Consider the following 17997-nt stretch of genomic DNA (forward strand, 5'->3'; position numbering starts at 1 on the left):
CCTTCATTTGTGTTCATAAGTTTGAAAGCCTTCTTACTAAGTATATTGGACTGTGTGATTTTTTTCTTTTTTTGTTTACTAATTTGTTCTATATCTGACCAAGTTTGTTCTGTTTATGTAGCATCCTTTCATGGTTTCTAGTTTTCTAGGAAACAGTTCAAACTGTGAGCAATGTGATTATAGGAAAGCTGTCTTTCTTTTCCTCCTGTAGTCATCTGTGCTCCACCCTATTAGCATACCCACAGTGCTCTTATTCTTGGTCACTTTGAACAGCTGTCTCACTTACTCTTATTTCCTTGCCTAAAACTCATTTCTAGATTACTATGCTTTTATTCTGGGATAGAACTTGAATGATGAATAGTGTTTAAAATAAGCTGGAATCCTGAAAGTTTTTAGTTTAGCTGAGGCAAGTCCACAAGTAGCATACATTTGTCACAGCTCTTCACATGCTGCTAATCTTACATTGCTAGGAAGACCATCAGCCTTCAAGAAGGTTTCAGTTTTCTCGTTACACACACGAGAAGAGCCAAATTGAATGTATTAGAGAAGCTGTAGCTTAATAGGTTGCCTTTCTTCATCCCTATTGAAAACATCTATCCAAAAATGGGGAGGTTGGGGTCAAATCAGCAACTGGCAAGACTGCTTGTTTGCATCAGAGCAAAGACCTTCTTATTGGAACCTGGATATCTACAAGGGAAGTATTAACAATCTCTGCTAGAGTGTGTGATAGTGTTAACTATCCCCCTCCTAGATTTTGTCCGTCATGCAATTTATGGCCGGCTGCATGAAGAAGCTTCTTTCAGGGCCTCTAGAGATTTCTCAAGTGAAAATGTCTGCAGCCCAGCAGAAGTGTTGCATTTCTTTTTTTACTTCACTACAGTCATGGGATAAGACTTAAAGTGTGCCTGTCTTAATCAGCGAAAATGAATACATGATTTCTTCCATCAGTGGTTTTGCCTTTTTTTTTCATACTTTTCATACTCCATTTTGTTAGTAGACTGTTAGACTGGAAAAACTTGCAGAACATACTCAACTTTTTTGTTTCTAAGTTATTGGAGAGGCATTAATGCTATCTAAAATACAATATTGATTTGCTTCCATTCTAACTTATTTGACAGGCCATAGGCTAAATGTATACTTGATCATTTATTCTCATGAATAAACTGTGAGAGCAGCCTTCTTAATCTCAGTGTGTCCCACAAAGAGATGCCATGATAAGGAGTGAAATTTAAGAGGGAATACATGCCAAGGCACAGAGCTCCTACAGTTTTTTAGGAGTGTTGTCACAGAACCTGCCATCCCATTTTAGGTATGAATTTCAGCTAATCAGAAAATGTTTGTGATACATTCTGAAAAGGGGAGAGTGGGGACAAGTGAAGGTCAGAACAAAATGTGAATGAATTTCTAAAAATTTAATATGTCCTACATCTTACAAATTGTGCTTTTCATTGTCCTTTTCATCTGGCTTAACATAGGTTTTAGGATACGTATAATATGTACTCTCTGATAAGTCTTTCAACAGTGTAGAGGAGCTGTTGCATTTAATTTTGTAGCAATAAATTGTGGTTAATGAGATCACAAATCAATGCCCTGTTCCCATTCTGCAATAGACATTCAGCCTACAACAAAGTTATTTTAAATGGCCAAAGCATTTTTTACTATATCATTTTAGGGTTTTCTGGTGAAGATAATTAAGTAGCTCTCCTAATTATATAAGTTTTGATGTTGCAAATAATGGAAGCTGTTTAGTCTAAATTGCTGACAAAATATTTTATCTTATTTCCCACAGATGCATACACAACTTCAGAAGTGACATACATTTGGACTTACAACGCTTCAGATTCAGTGCAGGTGGCACCAGATGGTTCAAGATTGAATCAGTATGATCTTTTAGGCCAAACAATTGGTAAAGAGACAGTTAAATCAAGTACAGGTTAGTAAAAAATGTTTAAAGAAAAAGGCAATCACTTGGCTGTAATAAACACTAGGAATTGCTGTTGGTGTTGAAAGGCTACTGAAAGAAGTTATTACAACATGTGAGATATTAGGCATAGTTTATTGGTATATACCTACAAGTAACACATATGGACACTTTACTGATTCTTTCAAATTAATAAGTAACAAATGATAGTAGAGATGAACTACTCCCCAGTCACTGTTTTAATATGCTGTCTGGAGCCTAATCTCAAATCCAAATAAAATATTTTGTTTGTAATCCAAGCCTTGGATAATTCTTTTAATTTAGCATGGTAATCAGCATTTTTTGTCTACTAAATAGTAAAGTGTGCTGGTTTCAGTATTTTTTTCCTTTCTTCTTGTTTTTGCTATTAAACATTGGATTATTCCACCTGGTTTAGTAGACCGTTTAATAGACAGAGACTTCCTATATGTGCAGGGATGTGGTGGACCCCCATGCTTGCCTTCTGACTGTAGGATAAGGCCTTAACATGCCTCTGTGTGAACATAGAGGGGTGGTATATGCAGAAGCCTGCAAGACTGAAATTCTTGTCATGGCTTACACTACTTCCTGATAATAAGAAATCATTCCTACAAGATACGGTGCAGACTGAGTATTGATCTTTCCTGGAGTTCAGTGGGAATAAGATGTAGTTGTGTTCAATGTTAAAAACTAGGTTGTATTCTGTAGGATGCTTTCTGCTAGAAAATATGTTTTGTGCAATTTAACCACAGCACATTTTGTTCACATAAACATGCCAAACTTTCTTTGGCCAAAGGAATGGAATTTCTTAGGGTAATAACGTTTTTTCATTGTCTTTTGTTTGTTGTACATTAGGTGAATATACAGTAATGACAGCTCATTTTCACTTGAAGAGAAAAATTGGTTATTTTGTCATTCAGACTTACCTTCCCTGCATCATGACTGTCATTCTCTCTCAAGTGTCATTTTGGCTGAACAGAGAGTCTGTACCTGCAAGGACAGTCTTTGGTGAGTATTCTGAGTAACACTTACTTGGTTTGCAACACCTGAAGTTGTTAGGAAGCATTCTGAAGCCTGCTTGGCAAAGGCCTTTTTGATTCAAGTTTGTTTGTTTGTTTGCAGAGAATGTGTTACTATTTCTAGTCCAGACAGCTTTCGTGTGTAGCTTGCAGATCTCTGAAGAATCTCAAAGTTTTTGAAGATTAGCACGTAGGAGAACTGTCCATATATCCTTGATTCTCTTAAGAGGAAAAAGTTTTCATAGGATTAAAGAATATGAATTTAGATTCTTTTCTGAAATGTCGCATTGGTATTGATAAAAATATTTTGGTACTTAATAGTTAAGCACATTTCTAGATACAAATTAAAGACCTAAATTATTAAATTGTTTTAAACTTTGCAAGCTGCAGTTTATGAATAGAGACCCTATTCTGAGGGTTGGGGCCAGTCTTTCTCACTGATTCATACTGGAGTGCACTGTAAGGCAGTGAACAGCTTCAACAGTGCAGAATAATGGTGGTTTCCTTACATTAAGGTCTTGTTTTCCTCTTTATTAAAGCAAAGCAACAAATGTCTTTCTTCGTCGTGTAACTTACAGTTCTTTTAGTTTGTTCACTTTTAAAGAAAAAGAGACTAGCGCTACAAAAAGAAGATAATGTTTGTATGGAATCAATCACCAGAAATGCTACATAAAATCATATGATTAGTTCTCAGTGAACATCATACACTCTTCAAATAACAAGGCAAACTCAAATGCATATTAAGTATGATGCACAACAAAGCACTCACAGTCTTTCTGTTAGAGAAAATGCCACACAAAGTATCATGAATACTGTGGATTCAGATATGAGCCTTATTGAAGTCAGTTGGAATGGGTCAGTGGTTTTAGTGGGACCAGAATTCTACCATGTTTTCTTAGGCAGTTAACAGGCAGATACAGTTCTTTTTTTCTTCAAAGTCCTCTGTGAATTTTGCCATTTATACTTATCACAGTATATCTTTAATGCATCTTTCCTGCCCCTTCCTGTTTGCCAGCATTGCAAATACCCTGTCAAATGCTTCTATTCCTCTGTGTTTACCCTTTTCTATATCCCTACCTATACATTTAGAACACTATATCTGTTTTTTCCAAAAATATAATCTCTCATCTTCTCTTCCTAAAATGCACTTTCTGTTCTGGTATCACCATCAGCAAGGCACAGATCATTCTCCTGGAATGTTATGTCCCTTCCTGCATATCTCTTCTTCATGGTTTATTTTTTATTTAATTTATGTTGTTGAGAAAGAATTAACGTTTGCATAGCAGCCTGTTGCTTTATTCTTCCCAGGCTTTAGTGTAATACAGATCATGAATAGTTATAATATGTGATCATCTTGCCTGTTTCAGGATGTCTCGGGCGATTTGGGTGGGGTGGCTGCAAGAACAGAACCACATGGTCCAATGACATAGTCTAAAATTTAGTTACTAAGCAGAATGGGTATAGCAGGTGGATAGAAATTTCTATTCTGATATTTCTATTCTAGCACACAGACACATGCGCACACACACACATACCCCTCATACTCACACCAATCAAGGCCCCATCCCCTCCAGGCCAGCTTACGCCAGCACCATAAACCCAGGGGAACAGTACGGTGACTTTGGCTGGTTGATATGTCTGGGTTCTGGCTGGCAGCCTGATCCCTGCATGCAGTGATTGCACCTCAGGGCTTAGCCTTCTGCACAGGGTTGGATGTCTCTTGAGAAGGTATTTTCTTACCTATTAATGCACCCTAGATAAAATCAACAGCATAAGCCATCAATGGCCTCTCTAATTGTGTGGTCCCAGGCCAATCTTCTTGACTTTCTTTTTTACCACAGGCAATTAACAGTTTTCACTGAAGTTCTTGTTACCGTCTGGTTTCCTGGCTGTTTTACAAAAATGTGAAGTTAGCAACAATTTCATAACAAAGTTCATCTATTGATTTTTATTTTTCACAACTCATGCTGAATTAATCTTCCTAGTTAGAGCTAGGCAGATGTAGTCGAGGTGTCATTTGTTTGGGTGATACTTTCAGGTAGGCTCCATCCAGTGGCATAGGAAGCCCATACTACAGCTACTTAATTTTCAGGTTTTAAGTGGATGCCAGTAGTCACTTGCTAGATCTCCATTTTGTTCGTATTGTATAATAAAGATAGCAATTTTAAAAATTAGAAAGTAATGGTTTTGATAAAGTCTTTTTCAGAATCTGTGAGAAACTTATTTCAAGTATCTTCTTGAAAGCTACTGAGTTCTGGAAAGGACTAACAGCTCAAGTACTGTTCCTTTCAAGGAAACATAACTTCAAATTATTCAAAGCACCACTTACCGTTTAGTATTTCATGTTTGAGAGAAATTACTTTTCTTTCTCTCTTCTGTCCTCACAAAATGTACTTTCAAGTTGTAGGTTAACATTAAGGACTTGGCATAATGAAGCTTCTTTTATAGTTGAGCTCTTTAATCCCTTTCATTTATGGCATCTATTTAATATTGTTGACCTAAACTATCCCAAATGAATTGTGGTCTAATGTTATATTGCTTCCACTTTGCTTTAAATTATTGGAAGAAGAAAGTTTTACCAATGTTAATTAAATGTCTTGGATATGTTTTCCCTAACAATAAGTTTGTAAAGTGTTTGACTGCATTCTGAACAAAAGGGAGTAAGCCTGGTTCATAAAGCCTTTGTTTAGTGTAAGATTACAATCTATTTCATTTAGTAATGTGTTTATTGTTATGCATTTAATGTCAACAATATTAGCAAAACTAATCTTGTATAGCTTATTAAATTTTCACTTTATTTTTAATGGATCATAACATTCAGAAGCATCACATATTTGAATAGCAGTATTAGAAGCAGGTGACAGAAAAATTAGAAATTAGTTTTCTTAGTAATTCACAGTGCTATAGTAATCTGTGTGTTTTAATACACACAGGGTAGGAATGAGAATGTTAACATGTATGTAGTTAGATGTGTATTCCTTGATCCTTGAAGTAGGCAAGAACAAAAATAATAGTTTCTATTCCTTTTTTAGTACATTGTCCAAGATAAAGAATTTTGAGTTCATATTGCCTTGTTCTTTTGTCAGAACTCTTTTGTCTGTGATCATTTTACTTTTGTGCTGTTTTCCTTTCCTCGTGTTTTCTTCTTCATTTATCTTTTCTGAAGCTATATTAATTAATGTAGAGTTGGAAACAAAAAAACATTTAGACCTGAAATAGATACACTTCTTTTGTTGTGCAAATGTAGAAATGGCATCCTAAGACAAGCCCAAATTTCATCTACAGTTATTTTTACATGGGAAATTGAATGAGGTAGACCCTTCCTTATGAACAGTTCTGTTTATACAAATTATTTTTTTGCAGTTTTGTTGAAAAAATCCCAACCATCTTTATTGCTTCTCCTTTCGCAGGCTGCAGGTTGTCTTCTGTGTCTTGGAAACATCCCACCATTTACAACTTTCAGTCTGTATTTTCTGAATGGGGAATTTCTGTTGACTGCAGACATAATACTGTTTAACTAGTGGTGCACTTGGGCATGCATACCTGGCAGACTACAGCAGTTGGTTAGAGACGCTGGGCTGGTTGCAAACAAACTAATATATCTTCCCAGCTCAGTGGTGTGCCAAGATACTAGCTCATGTTCCAAAAGAGCATAATCGTATGAGTGTGGTACTGGAACCAGGGTAAATATCACTTGCCATTCAGCTTTGGGGATTAGCTTGGTCGTGGATTGTTGGGGGACTGTTCTATTGCTCCGTATTGATACAGTGGAACAACATGGGCACCAGCTTCACTAACATGTAACGTACACATACGTGGTTTGACTGACTGACTGAGTGCAAATTTTCTGGAAATAGATAGTATTATGGTCCCTGGCCTTCCATGGTATTTCAAAAGGCTTCTGGCCTTTTGTGTCATCCCGTTAGAGGGATGGGAAGACAGAGAACTTCAGCTATTTTCTAAATCCTTTCTATGTCATTTAGACTTACCTGTCTGTGCCTAAGCAGAATCGACATATGCTGCTTTTTTATTGTATTCTGAAGTAATACATATTTACTGGGTAAGAAGAAAAAAAACAGTATGACATATAGCCAAATGTTATGGCATAATATTTAAATTACACTACTCCCAAAGTTTGTGTTTATGTTTAGATCTCCAGCCATTTACTCTTGGGATGCTAAGATTAAGTAGTAATCTGTGTTTCTGTAACAGAGACAACAGTCTTTTCTTTCTGCTATGTTATTTGCATTTATAAATCTATTTAGTTTTTGAACTGGGTCGAGTGATATAATCACCTACCAACATTTGCAATTACTTTTTAAGAAAAAAAAAGAAGATTGGAATAATAGAACAATGGAAGTGTCTTCTTTTTTTAAAAAATGTCATTTATCAATTCTTTAGTGGTATGTTCTTCAGCCATTGTGTGTATCTTTTCAAAGTGTTGTGGTAAAAAGATAAAATTGTGGGAGGGGTAAAATGACAGAAACAGTAACATTATAAGAATTGGAACATACTTTAAGGACTTTTTACAAACTATTTGCAAAGCTGAAGTACATCTTTTGTTACAAAATTGACCTTTAGTAGTTCGTATTTGGGCCTATTGCTGTCATTTTCAAAGGAGAGGTCCACATTCTAAGACAAGAAGGTTAGGATGTGATTTAGTTGACCAAAATCTGTTCAAATTAGAAAAAATAATTGACACACGAGAGGTAAAATTAGAATCCAGAAGAACTTGTCCCTATTAAGGAATAGCCCAACTTTGGTATACAAATATGGGCATAAACCTAGCTGCCATGACAGATTTCAACTTTACTTATATGCTAGCTCTTCCAATTTCCATTGTATATGTTTAGCTACATATTCTTAGTTTTTAGTCCTTAGTTTTTGAGTGCCCTGTACTGTTAGGCAACAGACATTATTTGCCCAAAGATGGCTGTCTTTTTTAAGCACATCTTGAATGGCATCCATCTGTTCTGGAATCCAGAATATGATAAAGCTTGTATTTTTTACATTTGTAAGTTTAATGCCAGTAAAAAGCATTGAATTAATGGCCCTGGAGAGAAATATCTTCTTTCCAGTGAACAGATGCAGTTTCAAAATCAGCACCATAAAAATAAATCTTAGGCAATCAAATAACTCCAGTTGTAGCCTGAAATGAATAAACCTCTGGTGGTAGAAGATATTTAGCTTTTAGATGCATGTATTGCTGAGAACAGCAGTTATAGTAATATTGGGGCATATTTACTGGCAAGTAGAAAATGTTTGTTTTTTTTCAGAGAAGGGAAATGTCAAAAGAAAGTGACTTTTTTTTAATTCATTGGTAATATTTATGGTAGCAGTTACAGTCCTCTGTCAAATCCCAAACAAACAAAATGGGGGGTATAGCATTGTAATATTAAATTGGAAGGGATTTCTGGAACACATCCAATCCCCATCTTGTATGCAGAAAAGAAAAGGGAGTTCAGATATTTAGCAGAGATAGGCCCAGCTCCATCAGTATAGGAGAGCAGGGAGAAACAGTATGGCTTGAATTGCATGCTGTCATGAGGAATGTATGTAATACACTAGCAAGTATAGGCTGCAAGGTCACATTTCTCTTCCCTCACATCCTTTTTTTCCTCCTCCATGCGAAACGCAGTGGTTCACTGTGTTCAAATTAAAGCTAAACTGATGACTGCTTGTAGCCGCTTACAAGATGATATTTGTCCTTCTAGCATCTGTACAATGCCACATTTGCTCGATGTTGAGCTATAGTTGTAGTAGTTCTTCACGTGTATATAAACTGTAGCCTTTCTTAAAGAAATGATAGGGAAACATCATGCAGTCTTTACATAGTCTGTTAAATCATTTAGGCTATTCAGATTAATATAAGATCTAGGGCAGAAGACTGTTTTCTTGTAATATTTTGACTACCTCAGTTTGCAGGGCAACAATCTATTCACTGTTTTTTATAGAAATTCAAGTTGACTAGTGTTAAGAGATATAATGCCATTGGGAATCAGGCCCTAAACAGATTTTTGATCTGGTCAATTTATAGGTTTTGTGGAGTTTTAAGTTATTCTTTGTGAAATAATGTTTCTTTTTTTACAAGTTGAACTTACTCCTCTACATGAATAATTTTTCAGTCTTCTCAGGTTCAACAGTTATAAGGAGGCAGGTTATTTCCATTCAGTACTTTTTACCACAGAAGATTTGCTCATACTGATTTTTTAAAAAACTATTACATGCAAGATCACCTGTCTTTTTGATTTAAGAATAGCAAGTATAAAAATACTAAAGATTTCTAAACTGACAAGTAGCATAGCCTGAATCTCCTGTCCAGTTTTCTTTCACTCAGTTCAGGTTAAGTGAATGCTATTGCTGACCATCACTGAATATATAGAATGAAGGAATAAATTGGCAACTGTCTGGCAATCTGCTGTTTGATTAGCATTTGGGACACAAAGTGGCTTGCTGAACTTTTTAGAGAAATTGACAATTGTGTCAACTGGTGCGAAGATAGAAGATATAAACTCATGATGTTTCAATAGAGACTAGAAAAGGTCAGCAGTTAATCTTAAGTTAGATTTCTGACTAAGCCATTGGGGCTTCAAGAAGATTGGTTTATTCTAAAAGGTAGGACTTAAACAGAACAGTATCTTAGCAACTGTGTATATTTGCATAGGAATAAGGTCACCTCATCTTTGAGAAACAATCACTTTACTGATACATTTGAATAATTAAAATGATTTATCTGCAGCTCAGGACCTGTGTTAAAATTTGCGTGGGATAATTTTAAATGTTAAGATAGGTGTGCCTTTTTCCTGGTGATGCTGAAAGTAAGTAAGCCATATGTTGTGTGCCAGGAGTGAAAAAGTTTTTTACAAAATACACGGTCTGTGCATTTTCATACAATATAGTATGATAGCTGCTTACTTTTCATTGTATGGGCTAATAGATCATAACTGATCCATTGATAAATGGAGGCTAAAAAAACAGTAATGGGCAAATTATGTTTACTTAGGTGTGTGGGTACTATATGCAATCAGCAGGATGTTTCTGTGCCTTGTTTCCCCTGCTGCACAGGTCTCGAGAAGCATTTCAAGGGAGAGTAGTGCTGAGACCGAGTCTACTTAGCTTTGCTCTGTCATCCTTTCTAGCACCCTCAGAGGAGGAGATTCTTTACGGACTAAGAAAGGATGGAAACTGCAAAGCCAGGAAGGGACTGAGTAGACCTAATTGCTACTTTTCTTCCCTTTCAGACTGGTTAAAAATGCTTCTCTTGTAGAAGAAAAAAAGAAAAAAAATGAGCTAGGTCTATCCTGCAGAAGTTAGGACACAGATTACTAACAGTAGACGATCTGGCTCAGAGGTAGCGACTACTTCCTCTCGAGAACTCAGGAACTGTTAAAACAATTTTATGAATTTATAGTTGTTGAAGCTGGGACATGCTGTTAGTAATATTTCTGCTGTAAAAGCTCCTTTGCTGTCATAATGGAGTGTGGGTTTGTACATCTGTGCATTGCTTTTCATTCTGGAGAGATTTTTAATAGAGTGCCACGAAGGAAATGGCTTATTTTGTCTAAGTGCGATTTAGCCTGAGGTGGAAAAGACTGATTTACCTAACATATGATGATAGTGTTTATGGCTGTGGGGTTCTGCTTTCTAAAAATGATGCAGAAAAATATTCCTCTCTTCCTTTCCTCCCATGTATCCTTTTTTTTTTATTTTTGGAGAATGATGTATGGCCTCCTACTGAGTCTTCATTAAGTACAAAAGTATTATAAAGTGTTTTAAATAGCTACCTCAGTACAAGAACAGTCTTCCTAGATCATCAAATCTTACGTTCTGGCACATCATATATAGTCATAATAATCTCACCATTGCAAATCAATACACTGTTCTAGAAAAAAAATCTATGTTACCAGAATGAAAAGTTAACCTGGTTATAGCATTAACTGTTTCACTGGGTTGTTAGTGGAAAAGCTACTGGCAAAAAACATCATTATTCGAATAAAAACAGACGACTTGTGTGATACTCATCAGAAGATGGGTGCCAGACCTGTAGCCACTGCAATGAACCGATCCACAAAAGATGTATGCAAAAGATGTAGGTAGGCAGTTGTATCCAAGTTTTCTTAAATGAAATGTCTATGTGGTCAAGATACTGCAAGAAAAAAGACATTGTAAGAGCTATTAGCATATTACTCATTATTACTGTAGTGCTACGAAGTATTGTGATTCCAGTACGGGATTGTTAATAGTTTTGTCCCTTGCTTGTTCTGATAGCCAGAAAAAGAATATTTATCTATCTCCTGTAAATAAAATCTTCAGCTCGTTAAAAAAGGGAGGTTTAGACAGTAAGGTAGAGTTAAAATACTCCAAAGGAAACTCCAGCTGCAGTCCTTAATATGCTGCTAGCAGTTTGTCACCAAGTGAGATAACCTTTTCTACTGTGTTTTATAAACATACCAGAATAATTTTCGTTTTGTATTTCGTGAACATTCAATATCCAAGTAAAGTTATTGATATTTTGTTGTCCTCTTCCCCTTACAGGAGTAACAACAGTGTTGACAATGACAACACTGAGCATCAGTGCTCGAAATTCACTCCCCAAAGTAGCATATGCAACAGCTATGGATTGGTTTATTGCTGTTTGTTATGCATTTGTATTCTCCGCATTAATTGAATTTGCAACTGTAAATTACTTCACAAAACGAGGATGGGCCTGGGATGGAAAAAGTGTAGTGAATGATAAGGTAAGTCCTAAGGAAATAGCTCCTTTATTATAACAAAACAGCTGTACTAGATTGTTTTGATAAAGTTGGCTTTTACTGAAAAATATGTGTTGCATTAAATCAAAAGAAAAGACACTGGCTGGTAAGGAGAAAAAAGTGTGATTAGAGGAGGACTGAGAATACCATTTAGAAATTTTGGAAGGAAATTTCTTTCTTCATCAGATTGTTATTAGTATTACTTTGAAGCTTGAACCACATTGAAACATAAATCATTTATATCTTTTGATTTAATCATATATTTATTGTAAGCTCTGACCATGATATGCTTTACACACCTTTCCCTCAGATACGACCATTTTTCAGTAAGCCTCTGTGTTAAGGTTTGTGCAGTTGAGCCTGAGGCAAGTTTGCCTGCATTATACCAAGAACTTCTGCTCGGTTCTGTGTTGCAGCATTTTCTGAATCCTGTATTTTGGCAGGAAAAGAGTTAAGACAGTGTAACTTTATTTTCCAGAAACAGCAAGGATGTTACTATAATCCATGTTAAGTGTGACTAATATCCCTGCTTTTAAAGATGCTTTAAAACTAAGCAATTAGGTGTTCTTCAAGTTCATGTATACTCCCATAAAGCATCAGTGTGTTATTAAGCAGCAATGTATTCTCATTTTATAGATAACAAGATAATAGTAAAACACAGTAGTGAAGAGTGTTATACTAGGAAATGTATGTGGCAAGACAGGGATCTCAAACTACATTTCACCTGCAAGGTTAATTGTGATCTTTTTGTATTGGTTGAAGATGAGTCTGAAATTTTCCTTTCGTAGTTTGGGACAACTTTAAAGAACTGGTATTGAAGGAGCATTCACAAAATCAAACTATGGATAACCCCACTACTGGTAACCTACTAAACAAGAATAAATTATACTGTTGCTCTTACAGCAGCCTGCTTTGTGCAGTCACTATTGAAAAAGTAGTCTTATGTCCTTATACTTCTGTCATACTGAGCTGTACCTTTAGCTGATCCTTCAATCTTCAACAGTTTAAGGTCAGCTGAGAGATTCGGGCTGACTTTGAGAAAAGCAGTTTGTTGTCGTGCCTCAAAAAGAAGCTGAATTGACCAAACATTTTATTATTATTATTATTATCAACAAAGTATATCTGTGAAAAGTGAAATGAGAGGTTAATGGCTACATCAAGGACATGAAGTTAAAACTCAGAATTGTCATACTATAAAAATACTTTCCTGCAAGATCCTGAACCTACAGCAATAATTGCAATAACAGATAGTTTTATTTAAGGAGTATCTGTATGCCCGTTTTTTGTTTGTTTGGACTCTGAATTTATACAGCATTAAACCTGAAAAATCTTTAGGTATTAGTGGGCAAAATTCTTGTTGAAGGCAACAGGAAGTTTTGTCTTGTTGAAAATTTCAAGATTTAGCCTGTATATTTTCTGTCTTGAGCAAAAATGTACCTTCCCTGATGATAGCTTATCTCATTTGGTCTCAGTAATCCAGACTTTTGTTTAGTCAAGTACTTGTTTTTTGTATTGGGAACTGTCTGACTTGTTTCCTGACCTCAGCAGATAAAATTCACTTCTGTTTATCTGGTTATTCAGAAAATTCAATCTAGGTCATATTGGTTGACCACTTTGTTGTTGTTTAGTCCACTTGATTTGGAAATAGGAAAGAGAGTACAGAAAGATAGAATATATATTAATTTTTCTGATAACCAAGGATCAGAAAAACAACTGGATGCACATACTCCATTTAGAAACTATTAATAAAGACATCCAGAAGATTCGAAATTCCTGACAGAATTTCTTACTTTCTTGATGAACAAAATGAACTGGTGATACTCCTAGATTTGTGTCAAGCTTTATAACTCATCATTTGATAACACAGGAGGAACGCTAAAGCTAACTTCCTGGCTTGACTGACTTACTGTATTATGTAATTTTATCGTATCCCGTTCCCTCATTCTACTAATGGAAAAGAAGTTCTGCTGACAAAGAAAACTCCAGTTTGTGTGTTTGCCCCCAAAATAAGATGCAATATTATTCGCTTCCTGAATGATAATGGTAGATGTGAAGCAAAGTTTATTTAACCAGTGGTTTCTCAGCACTTCGACTGCATAAAGCACAGTATATAAAAAGGCAAAATGTTCAGATAATGGTAAAGGAAAATGAGAGAAAATGAGTACATTATTTATAATTCTCTGTGGCTTCCAGAAGGGCACAAACTATCCACAGCTTCAGAATCCATCCAGTCATCCTAGAAATAGATCCTGAATCACTTACTACAACATTATCAGCATGTCAGGAAGCTTTTCTGACTGGCACATTGCCACTGCATTGTAATAATGTAGAAAGCCTTATGAGCTCTCTGATCATCCTTTGGCTGTTCCTTTAAATTAACATGACAGTGTTGTTGCATGATCTTAGAAGTGGCAGCAATTTAACAGCTAGATAGTATTCCTTCCCTAGGGAAGTGACTATACAAGCAAAATTCAAGTGTCCCAGTATGAAAAACATATCTGATTTGGGTTGTATTTCTTCTGAAATTCCTTTTTTTTTTTTGATAATGAAGTAGATGATATAGTCTGCTTTTTATTCCTTGGAAATCTGCATTTGGAAACAAATGCATCTTGTTAGGTGATCTAGTTCTGTCCTTGGAGAGATATCACATTGCCCTTTTCTTTTGGTATTAGTACTTCTCTATTGTTCTTAAACCATCCATGCTGATTACTTAATGTCTATCGAAAATATTAGCAGATCTTCTGAAAGCCTATGAAATACACATGGTTAACTAAAATAAGACATTATTCAAGTACTTAAAAATTAAAAACTGTTTTGGGAATAAAATTAGTTTTTCCATTTTAGGATTTGTATACCATTGAAATGTCTATTTCTCTGTTTTCTTCAAACTGGCTAATAACTAAAAGCTAAACTTTTCATATATTGATAGCTTCTCTTACTATGTTTAGTTCATTTTTATTATACAGGTATCATTAATGAGATTATAGATCCTTTTTAAAACTCAGATGTCTGAAAGGAGGGAATTACAAATTAACTAGGATGTTCCTCTCCAGATTTGATTTGATAATTTTTTCTTATTTTTGCCAAATGCATCTGTGCATCTGATATCATGTTTATTCTTTGCCACATAAAGTGAAATATGTTTGCTCAGTGGCAGTGTTAGTGTCTGTGTTATACAGAAATTCCATTTAAGTTCTGTTAGCACAGCAGTTGTCTCACAGAAAAGCAAATGCAGGGATTAGGTCCATTTCTGATCAGCCCTCTTTCACACTCCAGTCATTAAAGAATAGTGCTGAATATCTACCCCTTCCTCTCTGCTCCCAGATTTTCTTTTTGTGTGACACCACTCCTGAAGAAGCCATTTGAGGCAGGACCCTTGACCACGAGGCTTTTAGCAAGATTTGTAGATGGCCCTGATAAATAGTATATTGCAACTAGTTAGAACAAGTGTTGGAAAATGGATAGATGCCTCCCAGTGGAAGTAAAATATAGTAATGCATCTGCATGAGAAGTGTCACAAGAATTCCCTCACTTGGGCCACTTCTATTAGATTAAAAACCAAACCAAAACAATACGACAGTTGGTGGTTTCTTATGTGAGCCAGAAGTTAACCTTTCTTCATCTGTTTCATCTTGTATCTTGTGGAAGAGATGCATTGCATCGAACATTTACTTGCCTGTTTCCAAAGTATATATGGGCTGCCTTCCTTCCAGAGAAACTCCTTCCAGTCTTTCGCACATGTTAATAGTAGTTCCTTCGTTTGGGAGTGCTGCAGAACACTGATCAATTTATAACATTCATCTCATTGCAGAGCTAGTCTGTGTATCTATGTATCTGTCTAAAAACACGCACAGAGCTATGCGTATACCTGTATCTCTCTGTACACATATGCCCTCCATTGGACTGCAAATGGCTGAACCTCTAGCCATTCGAAAGCATACAGGATCCTATAGAATCACAGAATCACTGAGGCTGGAAGGGACCTCTGGAGATTGTCTAGTCCAGTCACCCATCTTCCAAGCCAGGTCAGCTACAGCAGGTTGCTCAGGGCTGTGTCCAGTCAGGTTTTGAATATTTCCGAGAATGGAGACTCCACAACCTGTCTGGGCACCCTATTCCAATGTCTGGCCAACCTCACAATAAAAAAGTTTTTTCTTATGTTTAAGCGGAATATTCTGTATTTCAGTTTGTGCCCATTGCTTCTTGTCCTTTCAGTGGATACCAGTGAGGAGAGTCTTGTTCTCTCCTCTTTACTGCCACCTGGACCTTCTCTGCAAAACTGCTTTCCAGCCTGTTAGCCCCCAGAATGTACTGATGCATGGAGTTATTCTTCTCCAGATACAGGACTTTGCATTTCCCTTTGTTGAACTTCATGTGATTCCTGTCAGCCCAGCCCAGCCCTGCCATGTTTAGGTTCTAATCCCTATTTCCATCACTGTTATGCATTTTTATTAAAAAAAAATTCTGGAAAAATAAACAGTGATTCTGGGGCTAATTCCCAGGTCACTGCTGCAACTACCAGGCTGCAGTCATCCTCTCTCTTGATTGTGATCTCTTTCCAACCACAGAAATAAAATCTTTTAGATCAGATGTCTTAGAAATGTCTTACATGTCTTAAAATTAAATATGTAAGATTTTATATACAAAATCTATAGCTTTTTTACATATAAAATTTATGGAAAAAAGACATTTTTATATATGAAATATATAATCCTGTGTTTTTTGGGTTGTGTAGCAATTTCAATAAGAGGATGAGGAGTCATTCACCTTCCCCTTCTCATCCAATACCTCCTTTTGTGCCATCCAAGAACAGTTTCTACCTTTGAGGTTAGAGTGCAGTCTTGAGAGATCTGGTTTGAACCCCGTCAAGCTGAGGCAGTCATAGATCTTGGGTCTTACACTTGTTGTTCTTGTTCAGACCAACTACATGTATTTTTCAGATCTTTCTGAATCTCTGTCAATACTTCTGAGAGTGTTGGGTTTAAAACTACCAGACCCATGTCTGGAAAATGACCAGATGTACATGCATGTCTGCATATCTATCTATTTATGTGCATTTGCCCTCATACTCATATTTCAGATTGACAGCTTAAACAAAAGTTTATCAGAATCAGTGGTTTTGTTTACTTAGTGTCTAGTCAAAGGAACATTAAACCAAAAAATTGTATGAGTTTTTACAAAATTTACTTGTTTTGTATTATTATTTTTTAAATGACAAAGAAAAAACTTTTTGTTGTTATTTAAACATTTCCCTTCACTGTTTGAAAACTAAATAGTGACTCACTAGGCTAACAAGCATGAGAAAAGTCAAAAGGAAAATATGTTACTGTTTTCAAAATCAAGTGCTCCACTTCAGGAAGTGAAGAAGTAAGCCGGGATGGGAGGGAGCAAAGTAGGAAGGGCAATTAAACTTTTTAGCTATATTTTTTGGCTCATCCTAGAGGGAGTGTAAGAAAGAGCAGTCCACACTGGTTAAACAATACTGTTCTTTTAGTCCACATCTTGTACAAATAGCTGCGTTTCGGCAGCTAGCCAGCCAATCTACCTGCCTGCCAACCTTCTCTGACTCCAGATTAGTATCTTTGTGGATGCATGATGGAGACAGTAGTTAGAAAGGGCAGGAAAATAATAGCTTAGTCTTCTGCTTTCCCCTACTTTTTGATATTGTGGGATCTTATGCCTTACTACCACATATAAATTACTTCATGTGTAAGTTTCAAGGTGTATATATGCATACATCCATGCATATATGTGTGTGTATTTTTTATATTTATTTGTTTATAGACATAGACACACACACACAGAGTTCTCCACAATCTCTTTAAAAATCTGGACTCTTACAGAGATTCCTTTATTAGTGGTATATTGCATATGGCATGTTCAAATGATAGCAATGCTAGATTTATGTGGGAAGGATGGCTTGATTTTCATTTTATTATAATGCCAGGCAGTCTTTTTTTCCAATCCATCCATGCTCAACTTCTAGCCTCTTAACAGAGAACATTTTAAAGATCTTGCAATTCTGTTATGAAGACGAGATACAAAGCAGTTAGAGTAAGACTTACTCTTTTCCAGTTATCTTTGCAATCACAGTAACAGACCCTTCCTCGCCTAACTTCAGTAGGACGTTTGATGGTGTAAGAGTACACATTTTTAGCACATTATTATGTCACCCCTACCTTCATTTTGGATAGCCTGAAAGTGTCTGTCTTTATATTTGAATTTATCAGTATACAGTTCCTGGCATTTATTTTAACATACTAACTATTTTTTTCCTACATTTGAA

At 36.0% G+C, this 17997-nt stretch overlaps 1 protein-coding gene across 2 annotated transcripts in view; it reads left to right on the forward strand.

Moving 5' to 3' along the window:
- GABRA2 (gamma-aminobutyric acid type A receptor subunit alpha2) overlaps positions 1-17997 on the forward strand; it is a 68398-nt gene that overhangs the window by 42972 nt on the left and 7429 nt on the right. For both annotated transcript variants that reach the window (XM_064511202.1, XM_026093773.2), the window contains 3 exons: positions 1790-1933; positions 2795-2947; positions 11494-11696. In XM_064511202.1, the coding sequence (XP_064367272.1) occupies positions 1790-1933; positions 2795-2947; positions 11494-11696 (500 nt within the window). The remainder of the gene's footprint in view (positions 1-1789; positions 1934-2794; positions 2948-11493; positions 11697-17997) is intronic.

Source organism: Dromaius novaehollandiae, chromosome 4 (assembly GCF_036370855.1).
Source record: "Dromaius novaehollandiae isolate bDroNov1 chromosome 4, bDroNov1.hap1, whole genome shotgun sequence".
NCBI classification, from domain to species: Eukaryota; Metazoa; Chordata; class Aves; order Casuariiformes; family Dromaiidae; genus Dromaius; species Dromaius novaehollandiae.